The sequence below is a fragment of the Melanostigma gelatinosum genome (assembly GCF_949748355.1).
Source record: "Melanostigma gelatinosum genome assembly, chromosome: 1".
NCBI classification, from domain to species: domain Eukaryota; kingdom Metazoa; phylum Chordata; class Actinopteri; order Perciformes; family Zoarcidae; genus Melanostigma; species Melanostigma gelatinosum.
The window spans coordinates 5892367-5913512 of record NC_136634.1 but is presented as its reverse complement, the minus strand read 5'-3'; the positions used below and the strand labels follow the sequence as shown (position 1 = coordinate 5913512).

Here is a 21146-nt window from a genome sequence, read left to right as displayed (position 1 = left end):
ACTGATTTCAAGTTCAGGTAATAAAGTCGTACCCACCTGAAGGCCTTGGTCATATTAGCTGACATTGTGCTTTAGCTATAATGGTGGTGTCTAACTAAATACATGCAATCAAGTAACTTACACTTTTAAGGTACTTGTACCTTATCAGTTATGTGTGCTACTTTATAGTTCTAAGTCACTACATCTCATGGGCAAATATTGTACTCTTTACTCCACTACTTTTATTTGATAGCTTTAATTACTAGGTCCTTTGCAGATTTAGATCAGAAATGTAGATCAGCTACTGCATCATTGTATATTATTAGTGGTTTAGTATCGCCACATTGACTTCAGTAAAACAGGTGCTTCCACCATGGTGCTTTAATGGTGCATATTCCCAAACATGTGGTTTTTTTTCAATTCAACGAGCACAAACCGTTTGACAGATAGAAAGCCTTGAGTCATTGAGGTCCCTGGAGTTCCCATATGCCATTCCTACCCTCTACATCTGTTGTATGTCTTACTTCTAGTGTACGAGCGATAAGAAAGATGTGCCCATCCAGTGCCCGGTAGGATGTGGGTGGTGGATCAAATAAATATCTAGCAGGATTTATTTGGTGAGATATATGCAGATCTATCTGTTTTAATCTTACTTCTGTTATACACCGTAGCTCACTTTACAGTCCTCTTATCATAAGACATACAGTACAAAGACCGACATTTACTCTACTGCCGTGGTATCCAACAAGATACACATAGTCAAACGTTTACTGTTGAATTGCTTTTATTTCAAACAGCATTCACACAATACATTGTATTCTTGAGGCACATTCACATCAAGTGCTAAATAACTTCATGCATGGTCAAATGAAGGCTACAGCTTGGTTGAATCAAATGCAAATGCTGATTGTAAATGAAAATATTGCTTCATTATTTGGCACAGTAGGAAATATTGTCTATTGTATGACCACAGGTGTGTTATTTTTGGATTGATTTTCAAAGTGAAGTGAGGAATGCAATCAACATGACCAAAAATGTAGCCTATGTTCTGCTTGATTATAACACAAATCACAACAGTGCACAAGGCTGATGATGCTTCTAGATTTAGCAGTATTTCACGTGATAATTCACATTCAAAGTACAACAAAATAGCACTATTGCACAATGTTGTGGAGAATATCTCGGACAGATAAAAAGCCACCGTGACATTCGGACTTTTGCAAGACCCATGTCACATTATCTTCATTTTAATCATAAAAACGTTTCGCAAAATTACCATTCAGGCTTCAAGCTGCAAAGTGGCTCTTATTGGTTTTAACCAGGAACACCATCAGTGCTAACGAGCAGTTTGCAGGTATTTTAATGACAAAAGCTAAAACGAGTGTGACAAGTGCCGGGTGACGAACAACTATAAATCAGAATATCAAGGTGTTTCCTCGAAGACAAAATTAACTGTAAACCCATTTAAAGGGGTTAGTATACTTTACATCACAAGTTAAATTCCCAGAGGTGTTTTGATAATTGACCAGCAGTGATATTGGTGTTAAATATAGTGTTGTATAAATTAACTTGGAGACTGAAAGTTGTAATACTATGAAAAACACGATTTGCACCCAGAATTTAGAGGAAAAAAAGGCAATGAGTAGAATGTCCTAGTACACTATTTACACTGTTAAATATGCTTATGCAATGTGTATGACATTAATAATGTTAAAAATATAACAATGTAATATGATATTTATATGCTGATTACATCTGATTTGGCCACCCTGTAACAACTGCTACAAATTACAATTATTTCACCTGGATAAGAGTACCTGGATTTTCTTTTTTTTTGTTCAAAAGCACAATAAATACTGAACATACCAAAACCTCTATTATTTGTCAATCTCACTGTTAACAAATTACACAAGCAAATCCAATAGAGCTAACTCAACTCGGCTCCGAAACCGCTACGAAATCAATCAAGTAGGCGCAATCAATGACTGGTTTGAAAAGACAAATGAGTGTTTTCCTGAAAGAGAGGCGATTCCACCCCTCCGTCCAGTCGGTCATTCTCTAGACAGCTATAATAGGCTACAACCAGAGTAGGCACCATGCAGAGAGGGGGTTACTCCTGCCTAGGCTGGGCTCATTTTGTTAATTGTGATTGCTAAAAGTCTAAACCGAAAGATTTTGAGAGGGGGGGAAAAAGTATCCACATATTCTTGTCTCCTCTGCTGTTGTTCTTGTTGAGAATCGTGATTCAGCCCGATTCTCAAGCCAAGGGGACACGGTTAATACGTAGGGGGCACACCATTGGAAAACTCATCAGCTTTCAGTGTGTAATTTAGGATATGCACTGCTCCATCCTAAATGTCACCCTCACCCATAATGCAACCGAGCGAGAATGAAGCCAAATGCTAAAGACAGGATTTAAGCGTATAATTGATCCACGGGTCAATAAAAACACCATGTTCAGAGTCAAACACTGGCTTGTCAGATCCCCCCTCCCCCATGAAGATAAGGTGTTTACTCCAATATGTTAATCACCAGCAGATTGACACACCCTCCACATAGTACCCTCATGTGGGCCAAAAACTCTTATCTCCCTAAAACAGTTTAACAGACTAGAGCATGGCACCAAATAAGGGTAGAGGTGAAGGGAACGCGACTAAGCGAGTGTTTTACTTGAAACAGGTCGGGTTTGTACGAGAGGGAGAGAGAGCTAGATCCTGCGTAGAGGGTGCCACATGGACACGGGCTTCCTCAGAGTGGCCAGCATCTGGTTCCAGTGGGTGATCCCCATCCCGCTGGCCTCAGGGCCGATGATCACATGACCCAGGTTCTCACCCCGCCCGTCGTCTGTGGACTCTGCCACTGTCACTCTCAGGGAGAGTTCCTGCAAACAACATATCATGGTTACACAACCTGCTGTGTAAGCATGACTCAGCGTCTTCTTAACAGCATGCTCATCCAGATCTTAATGGAATCAGTTTAATGGACATGTGTTATAGTAGCTTTTTTTATATTGTTTTTGGTATTTTAACATCACCTTTTATGCTGAATTCATTGTATTACTGTCTGGCTCATTTTGTAACGAGCAGTTACATCTTTGGGATTAAATGCATGGACTGATACATGCATTTAACAAGCACATTTTATATCACAGGAACATTTTAATGATGATATCGTAGTTATATTTATGTTAGTATTTATAGATAAACATATGACATATTTGAACAACGACCAGATGGATTGACATGCAATTCTATACAGATATTCGTCGACCTCAGATGGCGAACCCTTCAGACTTTGGTGATCGCCTGACTGTTCTTGCAGACTCACCGTGAGGTCTACATTTGTGGTTTCAAGTGAAATGCCTCAACAACTATTGAAGGTATCGCCATGACATTTAGTACATATTTAAGAACCATTTCGATAACTTTTAGATAAGTAATAACTTAGCTGCATGTACATACCTGCACACCTGTTTTGTTTTTTTGTTGCTGTTGTTATTTTTGCTGTTATACTTTAAGTACTGTTGTTTCAGTGAGCAATGCTGGTTTATTCTTCTGTTTTTGTTATCACATTTTATCTTATCTTATTCCTTGATCTAAATTCCCCGTGTAGATTAATAAAGTGTCATCTCATCATTTCGTCGTTCATGACTTTGTTGCCACAGTCCAAAGTGTCACCTGCAGGACGATGGACGGCACGGAGAAGATCATGGCTTCATTGAAGATGGGATTCGTGTCGTCCCTTTTGGTGGAAGTCTTCTTCTTGCTGATCTTCCTGCCGTCTTGCAGGAGATACACTTTGACAAATGGATCTGATGACGACAATGAGCAAATACGATTACAACGCAAATCTTCTAAAACCCAAGCTACACGTGTGCAAACATAAACACCCCCACACAGACAGTGTTGCATTTAATAAACTCCTCATTAAATAGCAATCAGGCACAGTCCTGCACGGACAATTAGCTCTGTGGATGATAATGACAGTGTTCAGGGTGACCTTTATCGGCACAATGATAGTGTGGCACTTATTGTGATGTCATTTAAGTCCTATCTGCCTGTCTGGATATGAATAAACATATCTTCTGGGAGCTGACACTGAATCTGTTGTTCGTGAGTCAGTAAGCATCGTGTTCGGTCACGGCATATGAGTGATTTTGAAAAATGTGTATAGGTTCAAAAGCAGACAGATTTATAGTTCAACAGGAACAGTCACTCATGCAGCTCCAATTCACGCACATTTATGAATACAACTCAAACAGCAGACAAACGAATGTTCCCGACCTGCAGTGTTCTTGCTGTTGGTCCACACCAGGTTCTTGCACTTGGCCACAACAACTGTGAGGCGCTCTGCTGTCGGCAAATAGCTGAGAGACAACAGGATCTCCCCAACTGCATCCACAGCCTGTGGAGTCATACCAGAGTGTGGCAGTCATTGAATACAACACGCTTTAAAGCAATTTCCACAAGCATCATCTCTTCAACAGGAAAGCAAATATCTTCTCACACAGCTGGAGATTTAGCTGTGTGAGCAGCCTGCTACTTGGTGTTGGCAGGAGTCGAGCCAAACAGAGCTTGTTCAACGAATGTGGGTCTGACTGCATTACATGTTTAGGTGGTACACAGCTTATACATCTTTCAATCAGATAGAGCTGTGTTTGAATTCGAGCAATTACAAAATGGAAACTGTAAATGTTGAAAAAAATTAGTTAAATTCAAATGTAGAAATATGTTGTAATTCCATTTCAGTATTCATTTGCAATAAGTAAATAGAATCAACAAATGTCACGATTTAATGAGTTTTATTGTCAGTAATGGGAATGAAAATTGAATTAATTAATTCGTTTTAGCTTTTCAAAACTGCTAAATTAATAAATGAAACATTGTCAAAGCCTGTAATTATTCTACGATCACATCACAGGCTCCACTGCCATGGATACTGTTGCTGATATAAATAATGTAAGTAGTAATTTGGTCTTGGTAAGGACTTTAATGATCATGCTCATGTGTCTGTGGTCACTGTATCTCACGGTTGGATTATTTTCACCCGTGAGAGTCACTAGTAGAGTGGCAGAGAGCATCAGCATTGTTGTTTTATCAGATACAAATAATAATCTGTAATCTCATTCCATTTAGCAAGGAATCCACTCAGCTTTGATTCTGAGTCGTTGACTGTGACATGTAGTTTTGCTGAACGTCCAGCAGAGGTTCTCAGACAGCACTTACATGTACTGCAGGAAATGTCATTCTGGAATTGTGCCTAAACTTTGTAGGAAACCAAATTTTATTACAGCATTATTATTTCCACCAGGAGGATCATGCGATCGCTCGCGTGTGTGTGTGTGTGTGTGTGTGTGTGTGTGTGTGTGTGTGTGTGTGAGTGAAGGAGTGTGCACCTCTGAGTCTGTTTTTTGTTTGAATTTCACGAACCCTGACAGCCCATCAGTGTCTAGACTGGGGATTAGCCAATTGTGGGTCGTATTCATTCAATCACACACTACAGCAGTGGTGGTTGTAGGTACACCTGGTGGAGATCTGCATACTGCGTGCACCTTTCGAGTTATTTTCTGTCTTGCATTGCTTCTTGTACCAGAGAACACATTACTGAATTATAACTGACCTTATTGACATCTTGAAGGTAGAGCCAGGCGTTGAATGGTCGGATGGTCAGGTCCAGGTCTGACAGCTTGAGATCTGCGACCCCAGCGCTGATGTTTCTCTCGTCGGCATCGATACCAAAAGCTGCACAACGCAGGCTGTACTCCTCCAAAAAGGACGAGTCCATGGGGACGGAGAAGTGCTGGTCAAAAATCACGGTGAATGCATTCGTCTGGATCTGTGAGAGGCATAAGACAGTTGAAACATATTGGCGTATTGTTCTGTGTACATCCCTCATTTATATATCAATATGCACTATGCTACTGTTGGCACGTCCTGGTTAGATGCCGATACATATTTTGTTATCCCGGTGCTGACTGTGTGCAAAAGCAAAAAAGTTTCATCTAATTTAATCAAACGTAAACTAAATAAGTCAACTCTAATATCTTGCAATTGAAATAAAACCCAAATTATCGAGGTAAGACATTTTCTTTTCTTTTTCAAAGTGAGGCAGAACCAGTCAAAATGAAGACAGTGAAGCCATAGACCTATACCGAGCTCAATACCAGGAGCAACAACAACTCAAATACACAAACTGTGAAGGTTTATCAGAAGACCTTATGTAGAAGACTCTGCAGAGAGCGGGTAACAGTTTTTACAGACTTCTGATGATCGTGTCTGGATTGTTGAGAACATTAAGAGAACAAGGTCATGGTGGATACTTTTCACACCATGTCACATTTCCAAACACATTCCTTTCACTCTGCTGCAAATAGAGATCATTTGGTTATTACAGTATCATACTGTAAAAAACAATATATATATATATATATATATATATATATATATATATATATATATATATATATATATAACACGTATAACATATATATATATATAACACGTATATATATATATATATATAACACGTGCAAACCAATCTGCACGACATAAAAACAACATTAAAAAAAAAATTGTCATCGTCCAGCCTCAAAACCAAGTAGATTCTGATCATAAGTCACTGTTCAATTTATTTTCTTGGCCAAAGCAGATTCTGAAGGCAGTTTGGCCCGGCCAGCAGAGCACCCCATGACTACTTTAGATTGAAGTGATAGACTGCAGCTGCCACAGTGACCACATGCTGATCTCAGGCCCTCATATGGTAAAGAACGAGCTGAAACGAGGGTTCACCAGGCGGTCGGAAGTTACCAGGCAACTAGCGAATGTGCAGAGTAGAGTGGATCTTACAGTAGCTCTTTTTCACACCAGTGGTTTTTCTTGAAGTGTTAAATATATCTGCTAAATACAATACTGAAATGCAAATACAGTCAAACTGAATAAAACAAAAGCATGTGTTGTGGTCAGCAGGAGTTGTTTTTGATAAAACAACAAGTCCCTTTACAATAAAATAATTGTGAATTAAGAGCGCAGGGTATGCGGATCAGCCTGTGAGGCCGTCCTTGGATTACGCCTCATATCAAACACATGAAGAGCATGACGAGCACTATAATCTTACATCTAATACCAACATCTGCTGTGCAATAAAGAAACAAAGCAGGCAGTGTCTCTCTGCCAGCCCAGCACACAGACCTGCACTCCATGCACAATATGAGTCCGTCTGCACTGTCAGGCTTATTGCTTAGGGGGGATAACAATGGCGATGTGTGTGGTGAAAATTAGGCAATAAAAGTGTGTGTGTGTGTGTGTGTGTGTGTGTGTGTGTGCTATACAGAAGACAAATGAAGGGAGAATGAGAGAAGAGTGGCATGCACATTATTGCAGGCAAAACAAAAGCAAGAAAAGGGAAATAAATGGAGAGAAAAAGAGATGAACAGTGACAACAAAGAGGAGAAAACGAGCAAGAGAAAGCACAGGAAAACAGAGAGGGAGGAGGAGGAGAGAGAGAGAGAGAGAAGCTGGCTTGACCATTAGGGCGAGAGAAGCAGATGTCAGCATTTCTTTGGTCTTCACCACTCTTCGACATTAAAGAGGGAGCCGCTGCTGCTTCCATTACTACAACACCCAGCCTGAACGCATTAATACAACACAACATGCTCAAGTAAGGGGACACCCCTGGTGAGACACCGTCCCCGTCAGCCTGCACAAACTAGACCACGTTCACACGAGGCGAGATGACGGTGACTCACAGCGCCTCTCTAAGAGCAGAAGGCGAGCGGCAGGTGTAGCAGATGGAGGAATAAGTATAAGTAAATCACAATATATTAAAGCTCATATTGTGATATAAATAATGCCCGCGTACATTTTGGGGGGATTTTAATTGAGGAACAGCTTGTGTAAAATATTTTTGACTTATCCACAAAAATAAATCCCCAACAAATGTATGTACCTCATCACATTGTGGTGCTCATTGATTCGCTGGCCCTGAAGGTCTTCTACACCCAGTACAGTATGGTTTCATACTGTCTCATGGTATTTTCTATATTTTCACATCATCTAACTTTCACACACCTTCATTATATTGTGACTTGAAGCTTCAACATTTTAAACTGAGTGAACTGGAAAGGAATCACTACTCATAGTTCGGCCGTTACAAATCCTATCATCGTAAAAATGGCATAATACATATCATCATATTCATAACCTACAATGCAGGTAAACACAGGTTGAAGTAGAGCCTGAGTGAGCTGAAAGTGAATCACATCTACTCCTGATGAAGGTAAAGGATGTGGAAACAACCTTCCTGACTGCATCCAGCTCCCAGAGGGCTCGCCCCTTCAGACAGGAGGGGATTGGCTTGTCGAGCTGCAGGATCAAGCCTCTCATCTGTCTCTGTCTAAAATTCAGCCAGGGTTCAAATCTTCAACACGGTTCAAGTGAGCAAAAGCTTCCTCCTGAGCGAGACATCCTTCGGACTCACTCGTCTCCCTCAATGTCAGGAAGCACTTTTATCTTCAGTCCCTTGAACAAGTTCTTTGGTCCAGACTGAAATGTCTCAATTACTATTAAATGTATTGTCACGATTGCATTTGGAACAGATATCTACAACAATACATTGTGAGTATCCTTGAGATGTAACAAATGTGTTGAATGTATTTTTGAAACCTGTTATTTTATTACAGCAATACTTTGTTTCTTGATTACTACCACGCTGTAGATCAGTAGAATATAACACCATTGGCGGGAATGTGCAATGCGTAACCTGCATAAGCATGCACATGTGTACTCAGGAAACCACTCTTCAAACTCTGCAGGGTACCTTTAAGTGGTTCATTCCTTAAACTCTATCCTACTATTCAGAGAGCAACAACTTTGTCTGCCAGGTGATGATCTCATGGCGTGATCAGACCATGAGATGTGGTTGGAAGTTCCAGTTTAAGCTGGCAGGTTCCAGTCTTTTGTAGGACTACTATTTCCAAAGTCTTTCACACTCAAGGCCAAGTAGCTCCTCATACCGAGGAGAACCACATCGTATCACTTCAGTGGTGTTACATAGTCGTACAAGCACAAAAAGACAACAGCTTCCTTACCCTTGTGACTCCCACACTGATCTCCTCTGGCCCCAGGGAGACTCTGATGAAGCAGCGGGGGAAGTCTCCCTCCTCCCTCTCCAGCAGGTCTTTGCCCTGGTGCAGAGTGATGTGGAGCAGTCCCGGCCCCTGGCCCGGATGCCTGGACGGCTCAAACTCGAGCGTCACCTCCAGCTGGCCAACCGTGTAGTCGTGGCCGAAGTTGTTTGCGATGGAGGAGATGGAGCTGAGCGAGTCGGTGGAGATGGATCGGTTGATCTGGGCCACGCCGGTCGGGTCCAGCTCCCTGCTCATCAGCTCCAGGTGGCCCAGATCCCTGAAACAGTCCGTGGTGTCGCCGAGGGCCAGGCTGGGTTTGCGGCTGGAGGTGGTGGAGGTCCGCCGGTGGTTGTTGGCAGCCACTCGCTTCAGGGAGGAGTTAAGTCAGGACATTTTAAGGGTACTGACATGGAAAACTAACTGTGAACTGTTTGCAACTACAAGAAAAACTATTCACACATCCGGTAGTTTGAGGGAATCATCAGCATTCACTTGAAGTTATGTCACTCCTGTTAGCTCTGTTTTTGGTCCCTACCAACTATTGAGGGAAATGCGCTTCAGCAGCTGAATGCTCCACTTGCAGCTTGTTGCTACCAGTGTTTTCCTGCCGTTTGTTTCTGAGGTGCTAGTGTACATTTAGGTATTAGGTGCATCTCTAGAAACAACACCTTTCACATAGTTTCAATTCAAATTTTTCCTAGTTTTGCGTTTTGATTATTCCTGTCATGAACACCACCAAAGAGGTTGTATTTTTGGGGTTTGGTTTGTCTGGTTTTCAGCAGGATTACAGAAAAACGACTCGCCCGAATTTCATGAAAATTGGTGGATGGGTGGTTAAAGCATGTTTTCCTAAACGATCGATATGTGGACCACAATTTCAAAAACAAGAGCCAAATTGTAAGACACCAGAATTATCTTCTGACGTAGAGAGAGAGTCAATCATGTGTCATTGTGGCCCAAGACTCTCAAGGTGCAACTAAAAGCAGTGAATTTCAAAGACCAAAAGAGCTTCAGCCACAGGAAACTTTTCTTTCAAATCTTTTCTGCCGTCGTCAATTGGAGAGAAAACCCTCAGACGTCTCGACCCTCCGTCCCACATGATTGCTCCCCACTTGCTCCAAGCTGCTTGATTTAACCACTAACTCCAACCTCTCATCTCCCTGCCTTTTAGAGATACATATATATTTTTACGCACAACACTGATAGTGGCGACCGTGGGGCACTGGGTTAAGAGGTCGTCTGGGAACCGGAAGGTCCACAGCTCGATCCCGACTGGGACGTGTCACGTGTCGAAGTGTACCTGAGCAATACACTGAACCCCTAACTGCTCCCCGGGCACCTGTCATTGGCAGCCCACTGCTCCCTATATACAGGGATGGGTCAAATGCAGAGAAAAATTTCCCCCTTAAAGGGATAAAGATAGTATACATTCTATTCTATTCATATTTCAGAATTCTGAGAAGCAATGTCAAGGTACCTTTTGTCTGGCTTCTGAGAAGGAGGTTCCATATTTTTCTTGCAGGTATCGATAGTCAAAGTTGGGGAAGGGGGACGGCGCGGGGAACGTTCCAGATTTCCACAACTTCCAGATGTTGAGCCCGGCCACGGCCAGTAGCACCATGAAGCCCACCAGGTAGATTCCCACCTCCCAGCCGGGTGGGCTACGCACCACTGAAACAGGCACACAAAACAAGTGCTTCAAGCGATCCTTACTTCCCTTTCATCAAAGGTAGCATGATGTTTGTCCTCATAACCGTCTATATTTTAAATGCCATGGAGGAGTTTGATCACTGGTGGAAGTGCACAGTTTGGGAGAAACCCAGGACAGAGAGTTTAGAGGTTTTTTTTATTTTATTTTAAGATCAGTGAGAGTCTTAACGAGCTCACAATCAGTCTGTTCCAGGCCTTGTCATTTAGCACTGAGCATTGAGATGACTTTAGGAGCATTCAGGATGTATACAGTTTTATGTAAATCAAATAATAGTTTGGGACAAAATTGAAATGCCGTCTTTAAAAATCAAAGCATCTCATGTTGCATCTCATGGATTATGAGCCTGTGCCGAGCTGGCTTTCTCAAGATGAATTGCCTCTGTGGGGGACTTTGACAGCTTTATCCCGACTGGTTTTTTTTTCACACAAGAGATAAGCCAATTAAAGGGCAAGTCAAAATGTCTTGTAACATCGATGGCCTTCAAGACGGGGCCGGAGGAGTTGTAAAGATTGTGCACGGAGGTGGCTGTCAAATGGCCTGCAAGCAGAAGCAAAAATGCAAGGAAATACAAATACTCTCATCCTGATATACACACTCAAATACAATTACAACAGTGTGGCTACAATCACATCCATTAACCCAAACAAGGACACGCATGCAGAAACAAACAGAGAAGGAATACTGTCCACTCACCACTCAGATGGTAGCCTGATATATCCCCAGTTTGAGCGGAGGACATGGTGCTGCAGCCAGCCTGGAGGAAAAAGAACATCCAACAGAGTTTTGGCTCGAAATGGCACACAGTTGGCCATCCCTACTCTAACAGGTTGATACTACATCATTGCAGAAATTTGTGTTTTCTGGCTACGGTTTGATTAGGTTTAGGCAATTAAAACTACTTGCGGTTAAGGTCAAGTTATTTGTAAGACCATAGAGGATGTGTTAAAGGAAAACATGGTGTTTTAAGTCTGTGAACAAATGACTGATGGCGTTGTTTGAGAGCATATTCTACACAAACAATACAATGAATCGGTAAAATCTCAAACTATGTTGTGTTCCAGTCACTGCACTTTGGCAGAAATGTGTTGTTGTTTTCTCACTGAAAATGCAAGGGCCGTGACAGACGGAGCTGTGGATTTTGGGGCTCATAGTCTGGGGCCCTCGGGAACTTCAACAATGAAACACCTGACTACTGACTTGATGATGAAATGTATTGACACAGGAAAGACATACCATTAGTTTTCTAATTATACTGCTTTGATAAACAGTAAGCGTCATCAGCTTCCCAACCCTGCTTACAGTACAAGGCTTCTGGGAGAACTCTGTGATTGTACATTCACCAGAGGAGCAGAATAGTTCTTTGATTTTTAAGTTAGTTTAGTCAAATCAGTTCCGTTTTCAGCAGCAGATCCTTTGTTTTTGCACGAGACGGAAGAGAACAATATTTTCCTGCGCCCCACTCTCACTCTGCAAACAGCAAGATAATAAAAATAAAAAACGGTGGGCGATGGTGTGTGAGTCATTTCTCCACCCAACCTCCCCTCCTTCCTCCTTGGTGACTCGGGGGAAATGGGAGCATTACACTAATGATATAGAAAAGGGATGGAGGTTGGGGGGGGGGCGACTCAATTCTGCTGAGCGGTTTGCAGGCAATGGCCATGCAGGCCAATTAAAGTGGCTGACGCAGTGCAGGGCCCACTGACGGATGCTGATGTTCCATAAGCAAAGCGTGGGGGATCTCTAGCAGAGTGAGCACCAACCAACCCCCCAAACCCGGCCCGGCATTGCTCAGATCAGCTTGGCTCGGCCTGGCTTAAGGTAACGTGTGAGTGTTGGTCCAGGGGCAGCTCAAGAGAAGGAAGAAGAGGAGGAAGGATCAAGGATGGGAGGGGACAGAACAAGAGAGAGAGAAAGCAAGACAATGTTTCAGACAGATTCAGTAAATAACAATGAGGCAGCGTGGGCGCTCCGGCGCCTCAGTGGGCTCGAGGTGGCAGAATACAAACAATGAAGTCAAACTTGCCTGAAATAGAAATACGTTTGAAAACAGTGCCAGTGGATTTGAGGAATTGGACGTCTTTTGATCATTTGTCTAAAAAGGTGCAATTATTCCCAATATAGTCGTCTGAGATAACCCCTCAGCCCTGTCAGATGAACTCAAGTATCACTTCATCGACATCAGTCGTTATGTTCCATGTTATGTTTCTTTAAATCGATTTTGAAATTGATGACTTATGGTTCACAAAAGCAGGTACTGTTAAGAGTTTCCAGCTTTCAGGTGGATCTCCAGCAAGCTGGCTTCGGCAGAGAAGAACATGATTTTGCTCGTGGCCTTTGCTGCTGGTTATCGCCCCTCTCTTTCCTATTTCTCGTGACACCATCTGACAAATGCCATCTGTGCAGAAGTGTCTCAGACAGTATGATAATGAAGATGGTACCAGGAAAACAGTCATGTGGACCTGTAATGTTCACATCTTTTTTAATTGCAATGATTCAGCTGAAACCAGAAGAACTGGAGCAAGAAGTACACTGGCCTCAACCGAAACCAGTGTCTTATTTCCACGACATCATCAGACATGTCACATTTTCCCTTTTACATTTGAGACTTTCCATTCGGCTGACAGCTCATTAACACACAGCAGTGAAGGGAAAGGTGGACATTTGCCGAAATGCTTTCCCACTGACGAGTCATCTTCATGCCCACATGATGTAGACTCTCACGCTTCTTTAGATTTATCTCACCGTTGCTGCAGGGATTCTGTCTCTAACATCGCTCATGAAGCCTGACACGGCCGTCTTCCTCCAGCACACACAGAAAGACGTTGTGTGTGTGGGGGGGACGTTTTAATTACCGAGATATGCATGAAATGAATATCTTGTCACAATGTCAGCGTGCGAAACAGGCTGTGATGAGCCTTAAGTGGCATGTGAGTAATGCGATGGAAGGGAGCCTGTGATATTTTCCAGATCAGTAATGAGGCTGTCAAGAAAAAACAACAAAAAGGAAAAGTCAGAGTTAATAATCATGCATCATGTGTTTCAATGTGGAAAACGAAATAACCTCAGTCTCTCTGAATGTTGTCATTCTAACAGCTAGTGGTTTAAACGCAAACATTCCGTCTTGAACCTAGAAACAGTCCTCTGACAACCTGTGGAGCTCGACCGCAGCCTGAACCTCACATTGCTTCCAATGATTAAACCAGCGCCTTGTATGGCGAGTGTGCGCGTGAGTGGGTGGATGAAAGGCAAATTGTGAACCCTCTTTCCATTTTCCTTTTGTCCAGTAATCCCATCGTAGTTCTAAGAGTCAGTATGTACAGTATGTGCACAGTGTCTTTGTTTCTTTTGTTTCTCTGTGGTCTGGAGCAGGGTCCCCAAAAATCGCTGTGACTAGGGAGGAAACAAACACTCCAGTCAAACCTCCTCTGTGTCTCCAGCTGGACACAAACAGCAAACCCAACGCACCTGCAGCACATTCTGCACTCTGGCTATAATTATATCGTGTCTGCCGCTGTTTGCTGCTAACAGTCGGGAAGAAAGAAAACAAGAAATTCCCTCCATTGGAGCTGCATGTTGAAAAAGGTCAGATCAATAGCAACAAACACACTGCAAAGAAAGAGAGAAAACAACCCCCCCCCCCCACACACACACACACACACACGCACACACACACAGAGCAATAAAGAGAAGAAATAAAGGAGAGGTTTGATGAGGAGAGAAGTGAGACAAGGATGAGATAATAGAAAGTGATGGGGAAAAATAAGAGATGAGATTCTGTGTTGAAAAAGCAATGAGAACGAGGGAGCAGCTGGGGAAGAAGAAGAAGAAGAAGGAAGGGAAGGGATCACGGGCCTGTCAGCTCGCTCTCCCAACAACTGATCAATCAACTTTGCTTTTAATCTCGCCCAATGACTCCTAATCAAATGAACTGCCTCAGTGAAACGGCCAGATACAACACGGCACAGCAATCCGTCTCTCTGTCCTACCTCCTCACAGATCTGCCTGTTTGTTTCCATGCCAGCGACACTTTGACTTTCTGCTCTAGACAGCTCATTTGCTGCATGGCAAAAGTAGCTTTGCACCGGCTGGCTTTTAAATGTCAGCAGCAGCACCAGCTGAGACAGGATGAACCTGCACGCTGCAGTTCAGCCAGTCAGAGTTACTCAAACTTCTTATGGCAAAGCTCAGAGGTAGAGCGGGTCGTCCTTCAGTCAGAGGATCGGCGGTTCGATCCCCGGCTCCTCTAGTCCCTGCTACCAGCTCTGTACTTCGAGGTAAATGCTCATGCCAGCATGCGAATATGCTCACAATGATGATGCTACCAGGCCGATGTTTAGCAAGTAAAATGTTCACTGTGTCCGTACAGAATCACTAATACGATGTTTACTTGAGCTAAGGGTGAAGTTTCAATCCAGCATGTCTCTGAAACATGTGATTTGATCAAATCAAATTCTGTGTACAGATCGGCCTTGGATTAACAAACAAAAGATCAGAATTGACCACCAAAATGTCTTTGATTTTCATTTTACAATCAGTTCCAGTCGACCTTTTAGCCAATAACTATGAAACTGACAGAGATGCTGTGATGTTTGCAAATCAGTTTAACAGTAAATATAATCAACGGAAGAGGCGTCTTTGAGTGTACCAGCAAGCGGAGAAATATGTGCGCTCTGTCTACTTTGATGATTCAGTCAAGGGCTCGTTAAACAACTCTCGCAACTGGAATTTGATCTGTCGCCAAAGAAATCTGACGTTTGAATATTTTCTCTCCTTCTTTGAAAGAGACAGAGAAAGCGTTTCACACACGTGGAATGCGTCCCACTACAACCACATCAGCAGGGTGATTAAGGAAGTTGCTGAGTGTTTTCCTTTCATTTCCACACCTGTATGGACTTCTTCCAAGCGACTGATTTTTCATTATACCGACTTATTCGATTAACAACCCGACAATTAGGCTCATACAGGAGAGCAGTGGGGAAGAGCAGTGATTTGAAGCCAAGTCACAGCTTTATTGATTCACTATTAAGTAGCAGCAGTCTGATCCAAAGGTATTTGGGCAGTAACACAGGTTTTTATGCTTCCGCTCTTCATCCGAGGCTAAATCTTACTTTGAAATGCACAACTCAGAGGGGACAGAAGGGATTTAGTACCAGCGAACAACGTCGGCGCCCCAGCTGGCTGGTGTGGCCGTTGGAACTGAAGTGACATTTCAAACTGTTTTTAATGCCTGCCCACACAGATATCGCACCAATCAGATTACTGGAGAAGACAATGTCAGGTGGTGAATACTCAGGTCCCCAGGACAAAACAAATGGAGACGAATTATGGAAAAAAAATCTTCTTTTTGGTAAAATTTTTACCAATAGGAACAAAAGCTAAAGAAACCGTTTTTTTGTAGACGTATTTTCATCCATACCAGAAGAGCCGCCAAAAACCTGCAATGTCATTTGAAACATTTGAATAAGTTGAAGGACATTTGGGGAAATTTGGGTGATTAGAGTTAGATGAGAAGATCGATGCCACTCTCTACTGTCTGTACGGTAAGTATGTAGCTGGAGCTAGCAGCCGGTTAGCTTACTCTAGCTTAGCATAAAGAATGGAAACTCAAGAGTTAAAAAAAATCTTCCTTCCATCACTTCTCAAGCTCACTAATGATGCCACTATTGGCTGAAACTGCAATCAGATAAGAAATACTCATACTCATGTATGACACTCTGGACCTTGTGCGGATTTAACAAATGAAACATGTTAATTCGGAGCCGTTTCCCTGTGCTTCCACTCTGTTTAGAATACAGATGCAAGAGTGACATAAACAACGCTGCTTAATGGCTGATAACTTCTACTCTCGGAGTCGCAGCGTCATAAATGTGATTCATCTTGTGATACTTTATTTTTACGATTCTCTCTCCAGCCCGCTGCGTTTTCGAGGCATCGCCGGGAGAAGTGAGCTGTATTTGGCAGCAGACTGCTCCGACCACACACGCATTCACCATAAAGTCAGGCAATCCATTTCATGATCCAGTCTGGAAATATTGGTGCTCCATCTGAGGTCCTCCATCTGAGGAAAGAACCATTTCGACAGCGGCAGAGGGCCTTTAGGTGTTACACTAGACTCACAGAGCAACACGTCTCATCTAAATGTCTTCATCGAAGTGCTCTCACTTCTCTTAATGTAAGAACACTTTTCTTTCAGCGTGGACGCATGTATGAGGAAGGTGGTGTTAGGGATGTGTGTGTTTGTGTGTGTGTATGTGTGTGTGTGTGTGTATGGAGAGGCAGGGGAAGCCCATGACCGGGAGCGAGAAAAAGAGTCGGTGTTAAACGAATGGCTGAGATGATTGCGAGTGCTGGTGGAGGAATTGAATTCTGAGCAGGTCGTATTTCAGCCCGGCCCGAGGAGGAGGCGAGAGTCCCAGTGACACACACACACACACACACACACACACACACACACACACACACACACACACACACACACACACACACACACACACACACACACACACACACACACACACACACACACACACACACACACACACACACGGCTATTAGAAAGCTGCGGGGAAAACGCTTGAAGAGTTGACGAGTTACTCAAGTGTTGAGGTCATGTTAAAAAATATGTATAGATTTTTTTTTCTTGAGAGGGGGGAGTTTGAAATATCAAAAGCAAAACCGGATGGTTTTTTTTTCAAGTGTATGTTCCTCTTTTGGATTCTGAAAGTGCTTCATCATCATTAAATCACAGCTTTCAGAGGCAGAAAGTCGACTCCCACACATCTCTTAAGTGTTAATTAAAGTAAAAAGCTTTCCTGGTAATCAGTACACTTTACATTTTGAGACGGAGTACAGAAAGGAAGCCATGAACATATATATCACATATATCACGTGTATATATATATATACAGTATAATCAGCATATATATATATATATATATATATATATACATATATACATATATATATATATATACATATATACATATATATATATATATATGGCAGGAAACAGGATGTCTACAAAGCCAAGAAAGAGGGACAATCAGTCAACTTTAGTTTCAGTGAACAGGATCACAACCAGCTCCAAAAGCCACAGACACACTCAACCTAAAACCTCTGCAAGTCTCACAGACCAACCAGCCTACATTCTGTTATCTTCCGGTGCCTTTATCTGCATCACTTTATAGGATTAACATGCGTCCAAAGCAACATTCAAACCCCATGTGGCATCTTTATTCTCCCAGCGAGACACTGATTCCAAACCTTTTGATCATTGTGACCAGCAAAGCAATGTCTGCTCATGACCCTATTTTACAGGTTGCGAGCTGCAACCAATTTCACCAAATGCCAACAAAAAGCAAAAAAATAGAATGATGTTTTGGGTTGGGTTGGGAATCTGTGAGTGACACACAAGCAACACACACTGTTTGACTTGACGGTACAATCAGGACTTAGTTCTTCTGAGCAGTTCTTACAAAGCTGTTTGTTTCAGGATCAAATGAAACATTGAGGGTTTTTATTGCAAAATACATCAATATTCAGCAAAAGTAGGTCTTGGAAATATTATTGTTTTGAGTATCAATTTTATTTATTGAACCCTTGTCACAAATTTGACTCCACTCTGTGCAGCATATACACTCTCGCTCCTTAGACCCTGGATTGGAAGCATACGCGGTCTTAAATGTTTTCCCTAAGCATTCAAGGCATAAAGATTAACAGCAGCCCTAAAAAGCTGAGTAAAGTCTATTACGCAAACAGAAGACTGCCTGAGCCTGACTATTCCACATCCCTAAAGCTGCCCATCCAAGCTGCACTAAGTTTTTCAAGGCCACAGTTTTCAGTTGGAGTTCAGCAGAGTGGTGCTGAATGGACAGCTCCCGCTGTCCGGGGTGCCATTTGTCATCATTCCTTGAACCCCGACGTAGGCTACAACCTGCTCCTGGTTCAGGTCGACTTGCGATGCGCAACAATATTTGGGTCGACTGAGAGAACCGTTTGGAGTCGCGGAAACGAGAAAAGCCTGCCATCCCATCCCGTCTGCTGAGATGCATTCACACCGCGCAGCTAATGCCCCGCGCTGAAAATGAACCCCTTCACTGTCAACAAAGAAGCAGAGGAGACCAAAAAAACCCACATACAAGTCCGAAGTCTCGCCATATGTTGCGTGTTGTGCACAGAGGACACAGCGGCTTATGGCAAGTGGTCGACGGGTCGAGCACGCATTTCTTACCCGGAGTTTTCTTTTGGTGCAGTAGGGAGGAAGGAGCAGGAGGAGGAGGAGGGAGGTGGGGGAGGGGGGGAGGGGGGTAGACCAACTCCACCGCGCTCCCTTCTTCAGGCGCCTCTCTCCATCCAATGACACCGGTGCCGGTCCGGTCTGTGTGTCCCAGAGGTCTCGTGGACTCGAGGGAAAACGGCGTTCACAATCCCGTTTTCAGCGCATATCCGGCCGGCTGGAGGAGGAAGATGAGCAAAAGGTGGATGATGAAGAAGAGGAGGAGGATTTATCTTCCACTCGGAGTAGACCGTCTGTTTGTGCTGCCGCTCGCTGGAGTCTGAAGAGCTGCTGCCAGAGGCATATTTCTGTACGAGCCGCAGCTCACCCCCCCGACCGACCGACTGCAGAAAGAAAGAAAGTCCCCACCCCTGCAGCGCAACTTCCACCGCCGGGCCGCTCAATAACACGACCACCGCCTCCTCCTCCTCCAAGGCTCCACAGCAGCACCGAAGAAGACCTGCGGGCTGCGCACACGCACGCGCGTGCACGAACACACACACATCGGGATACGTGTATTACGCAACGGGTGCATGGGTAGATGGGTGGGGTATTTTAGGGACACCCAAACTTTTCTTCCTCATCATCCCTCCTCAAACTGACGCCCGCAAACAAATGAACCTACCCCAGATTCTGTCCCAAGAACAGACCTCTCTTCTCTTCTTCATCACCATGTCAGCCGATGATGATTCAGTGTGAAATTACAGAACTGTAGATACTGGAGGTGGGCAGGGTGCAGCTATGACACCTCTGATAATAACACTCATGTTTAGTCATCCTCTCATTGTGGCAAGTTAAACTATAGGCCCACTCCTCAGCCTGCTGCCATGCTGTGCGAAGCCACTTCTCATCACTTAAGTCGTTAAGTCATTCGTATGAAGGGTTTATAATTATGTATTTGTGTTAATACATAATTTATTATTCCTTTATGCATCACTACAGTCAAAGTCTGTTAATTATTAATGTACGGGACTCTTTTACTTCATCCAACATTTTAAGGAAATCATTTCTATTTATCCGGCATCTCATTTAGCAGAATGTCAACATAGTTTTTCATATTACGTGTTTGATTCGTTGATGAAATATGATGCGTGATCAAAGTTGTTATTGTGAATGGTGAACGGTAGTGACTCCCCTCCACTTTGCTGTCATCCTCAACCCGCTGTGATCATTCAGTCCATCACAGTGACAAACATTAACTCACATTTCTACCTTGTAATAATGTATTTTTCATTGTTATGCTGAGGATCTCCTACAGCCCCCTGACCCCCGGTCTGGCCTGCTTTGACCTCATTCAACTAGATTATTGATGAAGTATCACAATACGTAAACATACTGGAGCTTCACTCCTCCTGGTCCTCCTGGAAGAGATGCACAACATCACCATCACTTATGCAGATGAGGGTCAGGATGATAATGTACAAACTTACATCAAATGTCCCACAGAACAGGATGCAGTTACTGCAGATACTGTGCTCTGGTTAACACTTTCTCTGGTTTTTGTTTGGTGGCCATGTTCTCGGCTGCAGCTGTGACACTGGATGACGGATGAAGACAGAAAAACAAACGGAACCAGAGGAGCAGGAATAATGGGATTAGGACTCTTTGTTTGCCAACAGCTGATCAGTCTGATCAAACAAACCTCTGCGAACCGAAACTCCACTTGAGGTATTTCCCTGACGTGCAACGTGAAATACACTAAATCTGAAAGGTCAGACATAAAGTGATAGGGTCAAGACAGTCGAGACAGCACCATGGTTAAACTTTGTCATCATGAGGCTCGATAGATGCTTGGATACATTCCTGCGTTCACATTCGTCCTGTAAAATAAGAGTCAAAGTAAACACGAACAGTTTATAACAGCAGGAGAATGGTGCATTCTGGGTTTTCGTTTGCCTTTTGAGTGTCTCCCTCTGCTGGTGGAGCTGCTGTAGTGATCATTGTCAGCCACTCAGCTTTGTATTAAAACAGATCAAATGTCAACAACATGTTTTAGTCAGATGTACATACCCTGACTTTTGTTAAAATGCTCAATTAGAGTCCCCTAACTTTACCGG

General features: G+C 43.1%; 1 protein-coding gene across 2 annotated transcripts; it reads right to left on the bottom strand.

Annotated features, from left to right (window-relative positions):
- Positions 1 to 804: 804 nt before the first annotated feature.
- syt12 (synaptotagmin XII) lies at positions 805 to 19404 on the bottom strand (the record flags this gene model as incomplete). 2 transcript variants are annotated; one of them, XM_079279871.1, is made up of 8 exons in its annotated part: positions 805 to 2860; positions 3657 to 3790; positions 4263 to 4383; positions 5599 to 5814; positions 9065 to 9469; positions 10581 to 10774; positions 11508 to 11568; positions 19045 to 19404. In XM_079279871.1, 7 exons carry the CDS (start codon positions 11551 to 11553, stop codon positions 2687 to 2689), a joined length of 1290 nt encoding a protein of 429 aa, XP_079135997.1. In that variant the 3' UTR covers positions 805 to 2686. The 2 variants fall into 2 exon arrangements, with proteins under 2 accessions (XP_079135997.1, XP_079135996.1); XM_079279870.1 differs by lacking the exon at positions 19045 to 19404 and having other exon boundaries at positions 11508 to 11586.
- Between the last annotated feature and the right edge of the window lie 1742 nt (positions 19405 to 21146).